Below are 19,550 nucleotides of genomic sequence, written 5' to 3' on the forward strand. Positions count from 1 at the left end.
TTTTTACTATCAAATAAAGAAAACAAATATCAAACAAATATAGGAAACCATGAAGCGAACTTTATTTTCAACATTTACTGAAATTAGTCCCCAGCTGCAGAATCCTGAAATAAAATAGGTAAAAATTATACCATGACATTGGTCAAAATGTTTTAATACTTGTCTTACCTTTTTCTCCTGGTTTCCCCCTGAGGTCTCTGTAGGGGGAGCCACTGCAGTTTTGCTCTCTAGGTTAGTCATACTTGTTTCTTTCTCGCTGTCTGGATTAGCCACCCTGTAGTACAGAAGCACGTACAATAGAAATGAGTTTCAGATGACATTTTCCACATTTTGGTCAATGATCTTTTCAATGCAAATCTAAAATCAAACCTTGCACGGGACCTCTTCCACTTGATTATCAATGCGATCACAGCAATAAGGACCACTGACCCTGAGAAAAATGCTGCAAATAAAATGGCAACTGGGGGAGAGTAGACCTGGCACGAATCACCACCGTATCCGAACGAACACATGCAAGTTGTTTCTCTGTTTTGGTAAACACACAACCCTTTTCCACTGCAGCGCCTTTTGCCACACGTTTCTGCATTCAAATCTAAAAGGCCTGCAGTGACATATGAAGTAGTGTAAAAATCTGAGTCTGTATGAGGTGATGGTACAGTGAAAGAGATTGGTGACGCCGTGAGATCAGGTATCTTGACACCAGACTTGGATTTTAATTTGTTACCTGGGGGACAGATTGGATACTTATTTAAAAATCGGTTAAAAAGGGAAGCAAAAACGTTACGAGTGGCTAAAATGTACTCACAGTTCTCATCCGAATGGTCCAAACAGTCCACGTGTCCATTGCAGAACTTTTCTTCTGACAGACATGAAATTTGATTCAGACAAGACCTACTGCCGACGGGACAACGGTGCTCTGGAGAACAGTGGGTCGCATTAACATTGATGTAGTCATTAGCGCATTTGCACGTTCGACCGGTCGGAGTGGCCAAGCACAAATGCTGGCAGTTGCCATTCTTTACTTTGCACAGGTTAGAACCTGTCAAAAAAGACAATCACTTAAAATTCCAACTTACTGTCAGGTTAAAGTAAAGTTCGTAATTGCACCTACCAGCCTCACTAGATTTGCTAATTGCCTTCATGCTAATGACTTCTGTGCCAACCTCAAACCACAACTTGTCTTCCTGCTGGTCATCAGTGAACCAGAGTCTGGTCTTATCTATGTGATAAAGTGGGGAAGAAAAATGAACAGTTCCAAACTTGCTTTGAAATACCCATGTGGGTAGAAATTGTTGTCATTACCACGGACAGTCATCCAGAGCAGTGCATCGTCACTGACCGCAACCGCAACCAAGCCATCTGCTTCCTTCAGTTCTTTGTATTCAGAGCCATCAAGTCGAACAGACCCAATCACATTGCGATCTACAAAAAAATATTCACTTTTTAATTTCTACTGCAGTTTATATCTGTATAAATCCAGTGCAAAAACAACTACCGACAAATTCAATTCTTACCAGTGTCAGCCCAGAGAATAGCTTCTCCGTTACTGGAAAAGACCAGAGAGTTTGGTCGGCCATCATTCTTCCACACGACTCTTCTTTCAGTACCATCCATGTTGGCACACTCGATAGTAGCTACAGTGCTAGCATTCTGCAGAACCTTATTGGTGAAACAAACACTGCCCTGCGGGGGATGGAGGGCAATGGATTCCATGGCGCCAATACCGTCGTTTATCAAAACAGCAGTATATACACCACCACTGGAGGTGACATGCAGGCGGGGTTGCTTGTTGCTGCTCCAGTAGAGATTGAAGGTTACCCAGTCCAAGGCCATAGCAGTGATTGTGTCTCCAAGGAGCTTAAAAAATTGGCCTTCAGACATCAAATTAAAGTCTTTCAGCTTGAAGGCACTGAGGGAAGTTGTGCCATCATCAGATATGAAGAGTGTGTGCTCATGTAGACTGTAGTCCATTATTGTTGCCTCGTTGACGCTTGGTATCTGCAGCACTTTGTGTTCTGGCCAACCTTTCAGTTCCTCCGAATTGTGTCGGGCCTGCAGGTAAAGCTGCCAAAAACGATAACATTCACACTAAACTCAGTTAAATCACAGCAACATTTTAGTATTTTTTTAAGCTCGAGGGAGGGACAGAGGCAAAAAGATATATATAAAGTACAACCTTGGTGACAGTGGATGAAGATAAGAGCAACAAGAAGGCTGTATCAACCAGGTTGGTGCAGGTCAGACCATCATCAGCAAGTATAAGATCTGCGGGACACTTGCACACAGATTTGCGTTCTGGGGCTAAAACGCACAAGTGTGAACATTCCATCTTCTTGCAGGGATTTCCTTTGGTTTGTTGTAATATTTGATGGACAATCTAAAATAGAAAGAGGCATTAGAAAAAAATATTGAAGTTTAAAATCGACATTATCAATTGGCACACTACTTGGATTGACAAGTTGTACAGTGACTTGCCTTTACAGCAAAAGTTTGTCTTGGTCTCTTCAACAGAACGCGAACATTTTTGCCAGTTACTTTATGAGCAGCCAGAACCACTCTTCTCTTGGCATCAGACCAGTAGAGCATGTCATTGAACACAGCCAAGGAGAACGGGTTGGTAGTCTCTTTCATCTGTAAGATCTGAAATGGAAATTGTACAGTGTATCTTGCAGGGGCAAGGGTACCCAACTTAAGGTTATATAAAAAATAAAAAACTGGACTTTTTCCATTAAATTTTACCCAAATGTTATGGCCATCAAGTGTTGCAGACCCTATTGCCTTTAGCTTCAAATCTGTCCAGTAGATTCGGTCAGTAAGGGCATCTACTGCCACACCACCAGGCCAGCCCAAACTGGCATTAACCACTATGCGTCTCTCTGAGCCATCCATTCCAGCCCTCTCAATCTTGGGTACATTACCAATTTCAGCCCAGAACATCAATCTATTATGGAAAAAAATAGGTGAGCGGAACACAAATTTAAGTATTTTATGATATTTCAAAGCTTCTCCCATTGAAATATTGATAGCCTACCCCTTTTCTGGTAAGAGTGCAAGGGAGCGAGGCTGATCCAAATCTTCGTCTAGGATAACGCAATATGGAGAACCACCAGACAGTTTAATGGCAACAATTTGACTGTCCACACCATCAATCCAGTATAAATTTCTCCCAAACCAGTCCAAGGCTATAGATTCTACCCGCACACCTTGGAACACAAGTGGAGGGGGTTTTAGGTTGAAATCCAGCATTTCATTTAAACTTATCCAGTACTTTGTTCTTTGGAAATGTAAAGAATGTCCTCAGGATGAGCTACTTTACCTTTAATTAGCGTTCCAGTGGTCTTTTGATCCATCGAGGACCACCTGATGGTGTCACTGTCAAGACTGACCCAAAACACTGTCCTTTCATGCCAGTCATAGTCCAGGGATAAAATTGGCTTCTTGGCAGAAGACAAAAGATTCAAGTGGCCACTGCGCAAGCCATACAGGAACAGATCCGTTTGGATTGACAACAAGAGTAACAGTTCCCCTGTAGGACGATAGGTTTGTTATATTTAAGAAACAAAATGTGGCCATAAGCATAATCATCCGCTTGATAGTCCACCAAGACCATAAAAATCATTCAGATCACAGGTCTTACAAAAATACATTTTTTTCTAATGTGGACGAAGCAAAGAGTGAATGGGCAAGACGAGTTCATTCGTGCACAACATTCAAATTTGCATGAGAATTTACAGATCAACTTACCCTTAATTTTGCAGGTATGTCCATCTGCGTCAATAATGTACCCCATATGACAGTCACACTTATAGGAGCCCACAGTATTTATGCACAGTTGACTGCAAACGGGTGATCGGTGGTCTTCACACTCATCCACATCAAAACAAGTCATTCCATCTTTTAGGAGTCTGTAGCCCACTGTACAGTGGCAACGCTGCACAGAACGAGACGTTAACAGTTTATTTGACGTCGACAATTATGCTCCAAAACATTTGTATCAACGCCTCTAAACGGTTCTTGCTTTTTGAGCAGTCTACATTTCTCTAGCAGCTAGGCCATTTATGTGGCGTTCCCTACCGGACCAAGTGGTGTGCTGAAGCAACCCTGGGAGCAGCGGTTGAGATCTGCTTCAGAACAGTTTATTTGGCAGCTCCCATCCTCGTCTGAACCGTCTGTACAATTTCTAATTCCGTTGCAGAAGACAGATGGATCCACACACTCCAGGCTGCCACATTGGAACTGATGAGGAAGACATGCAGCCAATCCACCTGGTATGCGAAAACAAAAGTTACACGGGCAGTATTCCCAAACATCAAAACAGACAGATTTATTTAGTCAGATTAATCCAGTTACTCACAGTCCATCTCATCACTTTCATCATGACAATCTTTTGTGCCATCGCACCTCCAGGCAAGAGGGATACACATGGTTTTCGATTGGCATGACCATTGAAAATCACCACAAGTCAGTGGAGCCAATTCAGGACAATCCTGAAATAGTGGCTCGTTAAGCAGGCACTTTTAGGCGGTATGAATTCAAAAATTAATCGTGTATGCCACCTTCTCATCTGTGCCATCTTTGCAGTCCTTTTCCCCATCACACAGCCACTCCTGCACCAGGCACTCCTTGCTCTGAGGACAACGGTGCTTGGTCATGCAGACTGGTGCTTTTAAACAACTTTCTTCATCCGATTGATCCCAACAGTCTGGGTGACCGTCGCAATGCATTGTAGCCAATATACACTGACCACTGGTGCACCTAAATTCACTAGCACTGCAGTCCTTGACTAAAGGAGGCAATTAAAAGACACATTTGTCATCTAAAACCACCATTAAAAAATAAGTGTTTTTTTTCTCCTTATACACAACATACCACAGTTTGTCTCATCAGTCCCATCGTAACAATCGATCTCCCCGTCACAAAGGAAACTTTTGGGAATGCAGCTGTTTCCACTATCACAGTAATGCGCGCACTCCTCGTCATTTTTAGTGCATTTCTGCTCGTCAGAGCGGTCCTGACACTGAGGCACGCCATCGCACACTTGATTCTTTTCTAAGCACTTTTTACCATGGGCACACTGGAACTGATCTGCAGAGGACAACAGTCAATCAGAATTGCAAACATTATATATAATTTCCCTTTATGACTGTGTTAAATGATGCTTGACAAACTAAAGTCTTTAAAGGAAAGCTTATCTCCAAAACAATTTGGTGAAGGGTTTGACAAAGAAATGCTGTAAAATCAATTGGCAAGCCATGGCCAATGGAATACAGTTATAGAAACTTCATTTTTGTCCAAATAATATGAAAAAAATAGACCCTATGCATCTACTGACCCTGTTCACAAGTAGATGAGCATTCTTCTTCATCCGAACCATCGGTGCAGTCATTTTCTCCATCACAGAGATGGTTGAAGAGGACACATTCAATGTTGTCTTTGCAGGGTTGTGAACCCAAGGAGCACTTGAGAGGTTTAAACACAAACCATTCTGGCATTATGGTGGTTGAACTGGCTTCTTCATTCAGATTTTCTGATTTAGCAGACAATAGCCACAATCAGAAAAGTGCCAAGAAATAATTCCAGATATTGTTCAGTTTAAGCTTACCACAATTTTCCTCATCTGTTCCATCTAAACAGTCTCTTTCTGCGTCACACAGCAAAGTTTCGGGTAAGCAACGGTTGTTATTGTCACAGAGATGAACACAACCCTCTGGTTTTGAACAATGCAATTCATCTGACCGGTCCTGACATTGAAGTACACCATCACACACTTCATCCTTGTTAATGCACTTTTTGCCATGGGCACATTGAAATTGGTCTGAACACAAGAAACACAGACATTAGCTAGTATGTATACTCATTTTGTGGTGAATGGAGAATGCACGAGTTTGCAAAAAGTCATGTGATTGAACACAAATCAACAAAAAAAAAGTAATTCTGCTTTCTGATGATAGCAACAACCCACATTAACTCAATGCAATCGACTATAGACATCCAATCAAGTCTCTTATCTTTATCCTGTGAATTCGAATTGGATTCAGTAAATTAGTCAGTGGATGTCAAAACCATTTGAGCTGACATTTTGCACATCTTTAACCACAAATTGCCTGGCACACCTGACATTAATATGTCTAAGGATGAAATAACATGATTAAAAAAATGAAAGAATGCAGGGGCAAGATCATGCACAATAAAATAGAGTCATGCATTGTAGGTTTAATGTTACAAAAAAATAATAACCTAACTAATTTGAGTTAAATGATCCAGTACCTTTACCACAAGCTACTTCACAACCCTCTTCATCAGATTCATCACTGCAGTCAGGCTCCCCGTCGCATACATGGCTGTGAAGCACACATTCCAAACCGTCCTTGCATTGCCTGGAACTAAGGCTGCACTTCACAGGATTGGTTTCAGCTTAAAATAACAAGCACATTCAGAAATATGCACCAATGACACATACAAAATGAAGATTTGAAAGTTTTAAAATAATCCTAAAAACAATTTACCTGCTAGCAAGGGGACCGTCAACTGCAATAAAACTGCAAAAAGACATAAATATACAGCCATCACAACAATTAAAATAAAGCGGCACGAACAGCACCGCGCAGAAAACATGTTTGAATCGCTCAGGTGTTATCATTAAATCCTAATTGACCACGTGGGTTGTGGGTGGAGCTAATAAATGTCTTGTCGCCCTTTTTGTATCAGTTTCCTTCGATAAACATAAAAGAATAGTCTAATTTGATCAAATATGTATATTGATCCATTTTAGACCAATTTTCTAATTGTTCCAGAGTATTTTGGTGGAGAAAATTACTTACTTTAGATGAATTGCAATAGCGCCCAGCCGATAAATCCACTGCTTTAAGATGGCCGCCGTGTACTGATGCCTCCGACTCCAACTTTTCCACATTAAATTCTACAGATGATACTTTTACGTAAATTGGTCCAATCGACATTGTCCTTAAACCGTTGGTATTCTGAACCAATCCAAACGACGTATTAGAAACATATTTTACTTTTTAAAGATGAATATCGCAATTTTGCGATCGTCCAATCACGTAACAGGACTGCTTTCAGGGTCCTTGTGTACCAATCATGTGTGTTATCTTCTTCCGGTCTACCTAACATGGCTAACTCGCTCCAGTAGCACTGGTAGCAACTTGAGAAAAGCCGTCAAGCTTAGTCAAACACAACGCTGCGATCATATTACCCAGACATTTTAACACATTGGGTGTTTATTGGTCCTTGTGTCGTTTTTCTACTACCGCGCGGTGTCGGAGTTTTACACTTGGTGAGTGACCGTAGCCATTTCAACGTTTTCTCAGCTTTAAATGATGCTGTTTTGTGTGGGCGCTGTAGCTCTGTTAGCCAGCGGGATCCAAAGCCCAGTTTGCAATAGTTCGTTCTTGCGGCTGACCCGTTTTGGGACCGTTTCCCTACTTTAACGATACTCCTAAACATTTGATTGCTTGCCTGAATAGAAACTTTATTATAGTGTCGATCACACGATATTTTATATTAACGAGCACGTTACATTTTAGAAGAAGTTTCCGAATTGACTTTAGGGACTCGAAGCGAAGAAATGGACCGCTGCGCAGTTTGTTTTCCGCGGATGACAACAAAAGGATTTTGATAACAAGCTGGCAGCTAGGCTAACATTAGCCCATCCAGCCAGATGCCATCCGCCATATAAAATAGTCCGCTAACAACGATGCTACGACTACACGTAGTTGTCGTTTTCTTTCTTTTGCCAAAGGTTGCTCTAGTTTTCACCGTTTCACAGTTTGTGCTTGCGTCGAGTTTAATGTTGTTCTTGGAGTCTAGCGCCCCCCTCCCCTCGCCAGGTAGCCGAGATGTCGGCCTATTAAAGCCAGTTGTTTTTTTTTGCTCTGGGTCGGTCTCCGTTGAAAACAACTGTACTTTTTCTTCATGGATCCACTTTTACTTATTAATATGCACATTTTTATGTCCCATTCCCCCATAGATCTGGCTTCATCTGGTGACGCTTTCATCTTCGGAGGGCAGGGGCCCACGGTGTAGCAATAGGTCCCCCACATCTCGTGTACTGAGTCCTCTGGAGACTTCGAGGTTATCCGGCCAAGATGTCCTCCATCTTGCCTTTTACCCCTCCTGTGGTCAAGAGGCTTTTGGGCTGGAAGAAATCATCCAATGGACCAGGGGGAGCAGGCGGTGGCGAACAGAATGGCCAGGAGGAGAAATGGTGCGAGAAGGCTGTGAAGAGTTTAGTCAAAAAGCTCAAGAAGACTGGGCAGCTGGACGAGCTGGAGAAAGCCATCACCACGCAGAACTGCAACACCAAGTGTGTCACTATCCCCAGGTATGATTACGACCATGTAACGCCTTTCTCCCATCATTAAAACGGCGTAAAGATGTAAAGGAAGGGAATATGCGTTGTTTAGGGATGTTCCTTGCAACCTTGATGACATGACTCGTGTTCAGTGGGAACACTGATAGGCTGGCAAAGAGCATTTCAGATGTTTGTATGTCTCTCGATAACACTGTGGTTATCGCCTGAGAATTGTTCAAGACCTCACTCTTATCTTTTTGGAAATACAGCGGGTGTCTTGACGTGAATGGATTTCTTGCGTGGCTGTAGAGTGCTTACTACAAACATCAGCAGAATTCCAGTGTTACAAATACAAGGGTAGCTGGATGAGTAAATATATTGATGAATAAAAAAAGTTCATTCTTTGCTTTTTTCACAGCAATTGTTCCGAAATATGGGGACTGAGTACACCAAATACGATAGAACAGTGGGATACGTCAGGCGTTTACAGCTATTCCGACCAAACCAGGTAAATGTTCTTAACTGTAAAAGACCCTGTGTGCATGTTTTTGCCACTTAATTATCACAGTACGAGAGAAGACGGCACACGATGACAGGATTTAAGGATCGGGTCTAGTGATATCTGTCCGGTCGGTGTCCATTTCCATCCTTCTAGATCCATTGATGGCCGCTTACAAGTCTCCCACAGGAAGGGGCTCCCCCATGTTATCTATTGCCGTTTGTGGCGGTGGCCAGACCTTCACAGCCACCACGAACTGCGTGCTATCGAAGCTTGTGAGTATGCCTTTCACCTCAAGAAGGATGAGGTCTGCATCAACCCCTACCATTATCAGAGGGTCGAGACGCCAGGTAAGATGGCTTCATATATCTCATTGTTATCATCGAAAGTACAGACTATACACAAATGTGTGTTTAAAAAAAAAAAAATGTTTTACTAATTTGACTTTCTTTTGCTCAGTGAAAATGCTGCTTTGTCTTTCACATTCCAAGCACAATATTAGTGAATTTTTACTAATGAAAGAAATGGCTTTAAAATCGTATTAACTTGATAGCTATTCAAGCGTGTGCGGTGGATTGGTCGCCGTCTTTTGGTCGGCGGTCTTTTGGTCACAGTCTTTTGGTCGCCCCGACCGCGACAACGGGCGACCAAAAGACCGGCGACAAAACAAGGTAAAACAACACGGTCTACGCATCAATAAAAGCCAAGAATGGCCATGAGCAGTTTCACTGAGCTGACGTGTGAGTGTATAATAGTTTGTATGTACATGCGTTGTCCCTTTAAGAAGCTACGTCAGTCAGGGTCTTAACAAGTTCTCCAACAAAAAACAATAAAAGTCCGGGAAATTTGGAGCTTTTCTTTAGCCTAATAATTACCAGGGCATTAAGTATGACTAAATAGTAATTCGCAGTTTGTATTTAGGGAATTTGAGCAAAGATTGAAATGGTAATTATCAATAACCTTCCGGGCGACCAAAAGACCGGCGACCGATCGACCATGTACCCTATTCAAGTAGTTTCTTAAGGTGGAGATAACTGAACCCTGATAAACTTTTCCCACAGTTCTGCCTCCAGTTCTTGTGCCGAGACACTCTGAAATTCTGACCGAGCTGCCACCTCTAGATGACTACACTCATTCCATACCTGAGAACACAAACTTTCCTGCGGGAATTGATCCTCCCAATAACTATATACCAGGTGAGGTTACCGATGTATCAAAAAAAAAAAACATATCCCTGACACTATAGATGCCTTCTAAACCCGTATGACCTACGAATACAAAAGACTGCTGTCATTTCAAAGGCATTACCTAATCATCTAATTGACGTCAATATATGTAGCTTTTCAATGCATTTTCATTGTTCTTTCATCCCACCCATTGAACAGAAACTCCTCCGCCTGGCTACATCAGTGAGGATGGGGAGACCAGTGATCAACAGATGAATCAAAGCATGGATACAGGTAGGTTTTCATACTTTCTATTTGAACTCTTTTGCTCTCTCCCTTCAATTTCACTACAGTTCTATGGCAAATCCTACAATGGATCTTTGGCAAAGCATCTTTCTAATGTTTGTAGTTAATTAAGGAGTTTTTAGTCACCTTCTCCATCACAGATCTTAACAGCAGTCTGCTGCTTTTTTAAGTGCCTTTTTGGAAACGTGCTTTAGATTTCATGTCCTTGTCCAGGTTCACCAGCAGAGATGTCTCCCAGCACTCTGTCACCTGTTAATCACAGCATGGGTAAGCAAGATATACCTTAACAGATTTAAATTTCTATATACAGTGGTACCTTGTGATACAACATGCTTGTATTGCGACGAAAATTTTGATCGAATAATTTGCTCGCGATACAATTAAAATTTGCGAGATGCGACGAAGCCAGGTGGCCATGGCACTTTTTTGCCGCATCTCTTTCGTGTATAACTACTCTATCTACGAGGACTGAACGATTTATTCAGACTAGTTTCGACCAGGAAACGCACAATGAATTCATTTGTTTTCAATTCATTTCAATGGGAAACGTTCGCTCGAGTTACGAAAAGCTCGACATACGATCTCAGTCTCGGAACGGATTACGATCGTATGTCGAGGTACCACTGTATCATCTGAGCATCGTTAAGATGGAGGTTTGGACTATAGTATTCATTTTCAACCCTTCTCTCACTGTCTTTTATAGACCTACAACCGGTGACTTACTCAGAACCGGCCTTTTGGTGCTCCATCGCCTACTACGAGCTCAATCAGCGTGTAGGGGAAACGTTCCACGCCTCACAGCCCTCGTTGACGGTGGATGGGTTTACTGACCCCTCAAACTCGGAGCGATTCTGCTTGGGTTTGCTCTCAAATGTCAACAGAAATGCCACTGTGGAGATGACTCGAAGGCATATAGGTAAGACTTTTAGCTTTGGAAACATCGCTAACTTTTTGGTACATTGGCCAATTTAGGTGACGGACGGGACTGTGTTGGTAACATTGGATAGTTTAAGAGTTTTGATATTTGTGTATACAGGAAGAGGAGTTAGACTGTACTACATTGGCGGGGAAGTGTTTGCTGAATGTCTAAGTGATAGCGCCATCTTTGTTCAGAGTCCAAACTGCAATCAGCGATATGGATGGCATCCAGCAACAGTGTGTAAAATTCCGCCAGGTAACATGCCAAAGCTGTCTCACGTGGTCTTATCAACATTTCCATGGTTTTGCTATTTATTTCCGTTTGAATGTTGGTCAAAATGTAGAACAGCGTTGTTATAACGGTTGACTGTCAAGATGTTTTCTTACCAAATGCTTGATGATTAATCTTCACTCTGTAATGCTTCTTTACAGGTTGCAATTTAAAAATCTTTAACAATCAAGAGTTTGCTGCTCTGTTGGCCCAGTCTGTTAACCAAGGCTTCGAAGCAGTGTACCAACTCACTAGGATGTGCACCATCCGCATGAGCTTTGTCAAAGGCTGGGGAGCAGAATACAGGTGATCATATCACTTAATCGAAAAATGTTGAAGTGTTACAATAGTCAATGACACAATACTTACGTCCATCTTTGACTACTACTACTACTTTTTTTCAATTACAGAAGGCAGACTGTCACAAGCACTCCATGCTGGATCGAGTTGCATTTGAATGGACCTCTTCAATGGCTAGACAAGGTGCTGACCCAGATGGGGTCCCCATCTGCGCGCTGTTCCAGTATGTCCTAAACGGCAACGGAACCTCACACTCCCTCAAAAGAAAAATAATTACAAAGAAAAATCAGTCCCATCAGGAAAATCCCAGCAAAATTCTATTTGTCCATTTCCTAGTATATGCCAACCTGCTCCACTGACCTCAAAACAAAACACACACATGAAAAACAGTACAGAAATTGGGACTTTGTTCATCATTTGTCATGCACCTTGTTAAATTGCTTTACCCAAAATCATGTATTGATATAATTCTATTTGTGGTATAAACTAATTATAAAAACTTTTTAAAAAAATAGCCCCAGAAGTAGGGAAAATACCAAAAATATCTCCACTGATGGCTTGTGACCGATAAAATAATTTGTGGCCCCTGCCAATCATTCTTCTGAGTTTAATGTTTTCATTTCTCAGAGAAATATTGCCCAAATTTTACCAGGGTTCAGTTAGCTTTGTGAAGTTGGCCATGGAGTGGACAGTTTCTTTAAAAAAAATGATATCAAACTCACTGTATGCAACACTTGAACTCCCCACCCGACCCTTTTTTATTATTTTTAAAAACTCTCGTGTCGTTGTAAGACATACTACTTAACTGACAAATAGGAATGTTGGTTTAAAAATCCAAAAAACCCTAAACAAACTGAAAGCTCAGTATGTTTGTTAATTTCTTTGTCATTATATGGCAGTATTTGTGTCCATGGTGAAGTTGACTCGTGTCCCTACATACCGCCTGGTTTACAAACTAGGCTTTATGGGGACTTTAGAGTATTAACTATTCGCAAGAGCTTCTTTTGTCTTTATGAAGCAACACTCTCCAAGGAGAGGCATGTAATTGTCTCGTCAGCATTAATTGAAGGTATCAATGAGTATTCATCATTGGTTTTAGCCTATATCCCAATTGTTTTGCTACTTTTTTGTATTCTCATGTATTTTTATATATATATAAATCTACTTAAAATGTTCTGTCATTCACACTTTCTATTAAAGTAAGTTTTTTTTCCAAGCCACAGCTGTCAGCCTGACCCAAAAGGCTCAGGTAGAAATAATTTTCATCTGCAGCTCTATCTGTTAAAAGAAGACAAAAAAAAATAGAATTTGACTGTGGCTCTTCTGTCATCGCTACACAAAGACCACGTTATTAGTGTCTGTGCTTCGTCAAGATTTTACGTCAGCTAGCTTTCAAAGTGTTTTTAAAAAAGATGGGAGATAACGTCTTCTTCCTATTTCAAGAAAAGTGCTAATGTGCCCCCTCACTGGGACAGTTGGTGTTAAATGTATTGTATTTGTTCTGTCTATAAAATATGGTAATACAACACTTATTTGCTCTTCCCTTATTGTCCGTGAATATGTTACCGGTGCAAGTTGAACATGTCCCCCCCCTCGCAACCCCTTGATGTGAAAGTGTTCACCTTGAGGCACCAGTGATTGTATTTTAAGTGTACCTCGTGACATTTGGATTTTGGGAACGTTCGCCATCTGTTTGGAGGTTCCGATGTTACATCATTTTATCTATGGCCTACAACATGATTGTGAAACCAATGTGGACCATACATACAAACACAAGATAGTAGTATACAGTATATGTGTGTATTTAACAGTTTTCTTTTTTTGCAAAGCAGTCAGTACAGTAGAAGTTGAAATTTTACCAGTAGAGGGCGGTATTTAGAGCATTTTTTTTTCCCATGATCATAAGCGTCTCAGGCGTGGGGCATATTATGCAGACTTAATAAAACACTAATAATAAAGTTTTTATTCTCATGACTCATGTTTCTGTGGTGGGAATAAGTGTTGGTTAACTTATCACAGACGTCAGTCGTTAGAACAGTTGGAAGGTTGTTATTTTTTTATCCCTAGTATGACAATTGTAAGTGGTAATAAGGCAAAGCTACTATGAGGTTAATGTAAAAATTACTTTTTTAAATTAACTTTGGTTCGTCTAGAACCCTCAATTTTATTATAATTATTTTAAGCATGGAACATGAGGTTGTCTATACGTACAGTATTTTAATAACGCGGTTTACATGTTTTTTTGCCTCCTCGGCTACCATAGCAGACGTCAAAACGTAAATAGTCTTGCCAACTAGACATTGAGTTAACATGGGTTTTACTCTCTACACTCTCCTTCAAGCAGCAATTTTGTGCGTGAATTCCGTGGCTGTATTACACGAAGAGCGATTTCTAAGTCGAAGTGAGTAATGGTGACTTTACGTAGCATTTAGATACTGAAAATCACGTTTTTTCGTTTGTTCTGCTAATGTTAGCTACGTGGCTAGCAGCACCACGATTAGCATTTACGCCTGGTTATATTTTCAAATGTGAGGATTATACTACTATGGATTTATGTTTTTTTTAGTTGGATGGGGAGTGGACCAGGGCGTGGGCGGATTCGGTGATGAACCGGGGATCAAAGCTCAGCTGATGAACCTAATTCGATCTGTTCGGACCGTCATGAGAGGTGAGTTCCACCATTCCTGACCACTGCCATCCATAACGATGACATATATTTTTTTGCTTTCTTGCAGTGCCTTTGATCGCAGTAAATTCAGTTTGTATCGTATTGTTGCTGCTATTCGGATGAGGAAAGAAAAGGAGAGGACCAAGAGGAAAAGATGTGACGTGTCAACATGCGTGTAATATACATTGGCGTTGCAAATAATAAAAGTTTTTGTACAGAAGTCTATATTTATTTTTTGGGCACTACATTTCTTTAATTGTGATCTTAAATTCTTTGTTATATTCTTGTCAAAATTCCTAATGAAGTCAATTTTCTTTCGCATTTCGTTGTTTGTCCCTTTACAATTGCCGTAAATGACCCCAACTTACTTCCTGTATTGCCATATATACTATAAATCAGGCATGTCCAAAGTCCGGCCCCCGGGCCAATTGCGGCCCGTGGACACATTTTTACCGGCCCGCGGCCTCTATCAGGATTTTAATTTTAATTTTTTTTTTTTTTTTTTTTTTTTTTTTTTTTTTTATCATGATGAAATCAATAATATGCGGCCCGCCAGCACTGTTGACCACGGTATAAAATACATGTGTACAAAAAGCTATTTTTCATATTTTTCATTTCACCAGAAGATGGCAGTAGCCCTGTGGCCGCACTCTGGCCGCCGTGACCCTTGACCTTGCGTGATCGTTTCAGCCCAGCCCATTTCTAACATGGCGTCTGTAAACAAAAAAAGGAAAGTTGACCGCGAGGGCCGCCGCTTCCAGGACAAGTGGAAATTTGAGTATTTTTTCACTGAAATACGAAACAACTGTGTCTGCCTAATTTGCCAAGAGACTGGCTGTTTTCAAGGAATTCAACATCAAGAGGCACTACCAGACGAAACATGCTAGCTACGACAAGCTAACTGGGAACAAACGCGGTGAAAAAGTGAAGCAACTGGAAGCTGTTTTAACGGCACAGCAAAGCTTTTTCACAAGAGTCCGTGAGTCAAATGAAAATGCCACAAAGGCAAGCTACGAAGTGGCAACGCTGATTGCAAAGCACTGCAAACCTTTCACTGAGGGTGAATTTATTAAAGACTGTGTAATGAAAATGGTTGAGAAAATTTGTCCCGCGAAGAAGCAAGAGTTTGCCAATATTTGGCTGGCTCGTAATACTGTGGTACGGAGAATTGAAGACGTTTCATTAGATATTAAGAGACAGTTAGAGGCAAAAGGAACTGAGTTTGACTTTTTCTCGTTAGCGTGCGATGAAAGCACGGATGCGTCCGACACCGCTCAGTTACTGATCTTTTTAAGAGGAGTGGACAATGACATGAACGTGAGTGAAGAGCTTCTGGACCTCCAGAGTCTGAAGGGCCAAACAAGAGGAACGGATTTATTTGTTTCTGTTTGTTCCACCGTAAAAAAACCATAACGGTCAAATTTCCATGGTTAGTTACTACTACTACATTCAAAGAATGTCAGGCTAAATAGTCGGCCCCCACACATTTTCACCTTACCAAATCTGGCCCTCTTTGCAAAAAGTTTGGACACCCCTGCTATAAATAATGCAAAAGTAGAAAAACAATGAAAAACTTTCAGAGTTATATAGTATTAAGTTCCCTGTCTTTATTCTCCATATATTATACATACGTGCACTTCTACTGTTCTCACAGATTACTGCAAACAAAAAAGTTTAGCTTCGGTCGGCTTCCGAAAATTTCCTATTTGTTTCTGAGATACATGAGCAAAGCTATTGGTCGTAGAAAGGGCCGCCTATACAAGAACCAAAATACGAACCAATCCGACGTTATCTATGCCCTACGCGGATGCAGGTAAGATTTACAGTTCCACAAATGACAACAGTATAAAACAAAGAAAAAAAATGCATTCATCCCACTTACAGATTGGACAAAATGCTTTTGAGGAAATTTTGCAGTGTTGCTGGCTATGGTTGGGACTATCCAGACAGCGAATACAGGGACATTCCTCTGTGTTTCCCTGAGGATCTTTGCAATAGTCTTCTGCTTATGACCATTACTGATCACAACTTCCAACTGAGCCCAATTGGTAATTAATAATTCATTATTCCAGTCTTTATCTCTCATTTTCTGAACCGCTTTATCCTCACCAGGATCACGGGGGTGCTGGAGGCTATCCCAGCTGACTTCGGGCCAAAGACAGGGGACAACCTGAATTGGTGGCCAGCCAATCGTAGGGCACGAGGAGACAGACAACCATTCACGCTCACACTCATACCTAGGGGCAATTTAGTGTGTCCAATCAGCCTACCATGCATGTCTTTGGAATGTGGGAGGAAACTGGAGTACCCAGAGAAAACCCACGCAAGCCCGGGGAGAACATGCCAACTCTACACAGTGAGGACCAATCTGAGTACTCGGACGTTTCGGGGAAAGACGACCGGACGTTTGGTCGACCGGACGTTTGGTCGACCGGACGTTTGGTCGACCGGACGTTTGGTCGCCGGGTTGTCACTGTTGAAACCAGCTCTCAAAATTATAATCATGTGAGAACGAGAGAGAGAGTAAGCTTAATATCTAAATATCTAATATCAAAATATCAACAGTAAACTCTCCGTCATAATTTGACAGCGAGCGAACCCGGTGACCAAACGTCCGGTCGACCAAACGTCCGGTCGACCAAACGTCTTTCGACAAAACGTCCGGTCACTGGTGAACCAACCTGGATTTGAACCCAGCACCCCAGAGCTGTAGGCCCGACGTGCTAATTACCCTATTCCACTCTTTATGAATCCAAATAAACTCATTGGACCAATGATTAAATTTCCTACATTGTGTTTTTAAATCCCAGAACTTGGATGACCTGCCACTGACAGTGATAGACGTCCAATCCATTCAACTGTGAGCCTTCCCAGGTTAAATAGATTGGACGTCTAACTCCGTCAGTGGCACCGAAATGTGAACATTCGCTCTCAAAGTCAATATATTTTAACAACCACTCTAGGTTTGGTTTGTGTGCGTCAGAGCATTAAAACCCATCAGCCGATTGACGAGTTGAAGAAAGGGCCGTTTACCTTGCAAGTTCAAGTCCTCGTGTACAGAACGGTGGACGTCGGCGTGGAGGTGGACATTTTGCTGTCTGCCACTTCCCGTTTTGAGAGCCTGGTGTGGGAGAGTACCCTAACATTACTCTCTGAAAACAATCAGCAAGGCGCTGTCAAGTCTGAAGGAGAGAACGGAAATGATTGTGAGTTTTCCGTCGATTCACGACAGAAATGCAGGGTACACGGTTGATTGGTCGCCGATCTTTTGGTCACTCGGAAGGTTATTGATAATTACCATTTAAATCGTTGCTCAAATTCCCTAAATACAAACAGTGAATTACTATTTAGTCATACTTAATGCCCTATTAATTATTAGGCTAAAGAAAAGCTCCAAATTTCCTGGACTTTTATTGTGTTTTGTTGGAGAACTTGTTAAGACCCTGACTGACGTAGCTTCTTAAAGGGACAACGCATGTACATACAAACTCTTATACACTCACACGTCGGCTCAGTGAAACTGCTTTTTGTTGGCTTTTATTGATGCGTAGACCGTGTTGTTTTACCTTGTTTTGCCGCCGGTCTTTTGGTCGCCGGCCTTTTGGTCGCCCGTTGTTGCGGTCCGGGCGACCAAAAGACCGGCGACCAATCGACCGCACACGGAAATGCAGATGATTGTCTTGATTTCAGTTTTAAATTTCAGGTCTCAAGGATGAAGAGGCACATGTGAAAAAAGTGGAGATCAGAGTTCCATTAAGTGCCGGCCCACCTCGTGCTTTGTCCTTCTTGGACCATTGGATGTTCTATCTGCCAAGCAGTTGGTTTGGCTTCAAGTTACGAGCCATTTCAAGTTTGTGGATGTTGTCTGTCTGCTTGGCAGAAATAGAAAAGCACAATGGTAGTTTTGGAGCCTCGCCGTTATGTTGCTAAGTTGTCATCACTTAAGTTACTGACATTGTTTTTTTACGTCTCCAGGGGTTGGAGTCATTACCCCCCCACTGAACGTCACGGCCCAGTTTAAGGAACGTTTGTTGGCGCCGGCCAAAGTGACGCTTTCATTTTGGAGATGTCCGTCCGAGGACGGACACCTCGGCTTCCGGATGGAGCAATTTGGAGGCAGCCAGTTTCACTTAGTGGGAATGATATCTAAGACCTGATTATAACGTTACATAGATAGTCAAACAATGAGTTAGAATACAACTTTGAAACCACAAAAATAGCTCATTCCAGATTCATTGCCTTAGTCATTAATTCCTTCCCTACGTTTCCCATAAAGAATAAAAATACTTTTTGGCTTTCACATCTTACTCTGTTGAAAACGGCATTCCTAATTATTATATCCCTTTACAATATCAGACAGTGTTTGTGTTTTTGCCCAAATATGAATCATTTTTCAAAAAAAAAAAAAAATATAACATAGCAAATAAAGTGTTCTCATTTCATTACACGCGTGACTAATCTAATATAGAGCTCATTTCGTGTTGGATGGAAAGCATTTGAATATTTGATCCTTCTCATAATGCTGTTTGCATTTTTTATGCACGTAAGACATGATTATTTATTGAAACACCACTCTGTAGAAGGGAAATAAATGGATTTTCATGCTTTCCTGCACTTTTCTAGCATTTCCTGAAATTATTGCATACTGGCACAAGAACACCTTACAACAGTGGCGGTCCGTGGATTTTCTCGTAGCGCCTTCAACGAATCAATCCAACCCTCAAAAACTATTTTATGGCTATAAAACCTTGACTGCAGCTACAGCTGCGACATAAAAAATAATCAATAAATCAATGCACGAAAATGGGGTAAAATCCACTGCCAATTTGGAATTATTTAATAAGTATTGATGGACAAAATATAATATATGATTCAGATATTTCTTAGGCCAGCAGAGAAGGCCTTGAAGGCCCTGACGGCCCGCCACTGCCTTACAATATAAAATATAGCCTGGTCATTTTTACAAGAACCTTACAGGAACCGGATGGAGGAGAAATGCACTCAGACGGAGAAGTAAGTACATATACTAAATTTTCACTACAAAAACAGATAACCACCGGAGAAAAAAATGTCGAAAAATTTATTTTAAGTCTAGATTAATATTGTTTGGG

The 19,550-nt window shown here is 41.4% G+C and overlaps 4 protein-coding genes across 5 annotated transcripts; 3 read left to right on the top strand and 1 right to left on the bottom strand.

Annotated features, from left to right (window-relative positions):
* Positions 1–40: 40 nt before the first annotated feature.
* Positions 41–6,674, bottom strand: lrp13 (low-density lipoprotein receptor related-protein 13). The gene is made up of 21 exons (XM_077600714.1): positions 6,507–6,674; positions 6,268–6,414; positions 5,603–5,815; positions 5,333–5,527; positions 4,870–5,085; positions 4,557–4,783; positions 4,355–4,487; positions 4,075–4,265; positions 3,745–3,931; positions 3,317–3,526; positions 3,032–3,203; positions 2,740–2,941; positions 2,476–2,640; positions 2,177–2,377; positions 1,515–2,064; positions 1,303–1,422; positions 1,112–1,219; positions 806–1,039; positions 370–724; positions 169–274; positions 41–104 (listed from the first exon to the last, which is right to left on the bottom strand). The coding sequence occupies exons 1-21, from the start codon at positions 6,613–6,615 to the stop codon at positions 84–86; spliced, it is 4,062 nt and encodes a 1,353-aa protein (XP_077456840.1). The 5' UTR covers positions 6,616–6,674; the 3' UTR covers positions 41–83.
* A 437-nt stretch (positions 6,675–7,111) lies between these two features.
* On the top strand, positions 7,112–13,745 carry LOC144074332 (mothers against decapentaplegic homolog 2). The gene is made up of 11 exons (XM_077600715.1): positions 7,112–7,294; positions 7,988–8,341; positions 8,730–8,819; positions 8,967–9,160; positions 9,872–10,006; positions 10,196–10,270; positions 10,496–10,549; positions 10,986–11,198; positions 11,319–11,456; positions 11,633–11,777; positions 11,882–13,745. Exons 2-11 carry the CDS (start codon positions 8,106–8,108, stop codon positions 12,003–12,005), a joined length of 1,404 nt encoding a protein of 467 aa, XP_077456841.1. The 5' UTR covers positions 7,112–7,294; positions 7,988–8,105; the 3' UTR covers positions 12,006–13,745.
* A 260-nt stretch (positions 13,746–14,005) lies between these two features.
* On the top strand, positions 14,006–14,659 carry ier3ip1 (immediate early response 3 interacting protein 1). Its single transcript, XM_077600724.1, has 3 exons — positions 14,006–14,172; positions 14,338–14,439; positions 14,507–14,659. The coding sequence occupies exons 1-3, from the start codon at positions 14,082–14,084 to the stop codon at positions 14,560–14,562; spliced, it is 249 nt and encodes an 82-aa protein (XP_077456850.1). The 5' UTR covers positions 14,006–14,081; the 3' UTR covers positions 14,563–14,659.
* Positions 14,660–15,982: 1,323 nt separating this feature from the next.
* LOC144074336 (uncharacterized) lies at positions 15,983–19,053 on the top strand. 2 transcript variants are annotated; one of them, XM_077600719.1, is made up of 5 exons: positions 15,983–16,252; positions 16,324–16,487; positions 17,403–17,645; positions 18,143–18,337; positions 18,415–19,053. In XM_077600719.1, exons 1-5 carry the CDS (start codon positions 16,005–16,007, stop codon positions 18,594–18,596), a joined length of 1,032 nt encoding a protein of 343 aa, XP_077456845.1. In that variant the 5' UTR covers positions 15,983–16,004; the 3' UTR covers positions 18,597–19,053. The 2 variants fall into 2 exon arrangements, with proteins under 2 accessions (XP_077456845.1, XP_077456847.1); XM_077600721.1 differs by lacking the exon at positions 16,324–16,487.
* The last annotated feature ends 497 nt before the right edge of the window (positions 19,054–19,550 follow it).

The sequence above is a fragment of the Stigmatopora argus genome, chromosome 5 (assembly GCF_051989625.1).
Source record: "Stigmatopora argus isolate UIUO_Sarg chromosome 5, RoL_Sarg_1.0, whole genome shotgun sequence".
Taxonomy (NCBI): domain Eukaryota; kingdom Metazoa; phylum Chordata; class Actinopteri; order Syngnathiformes; family Syngnathidae; genus Stigmatopora; species Stigmatopora argus.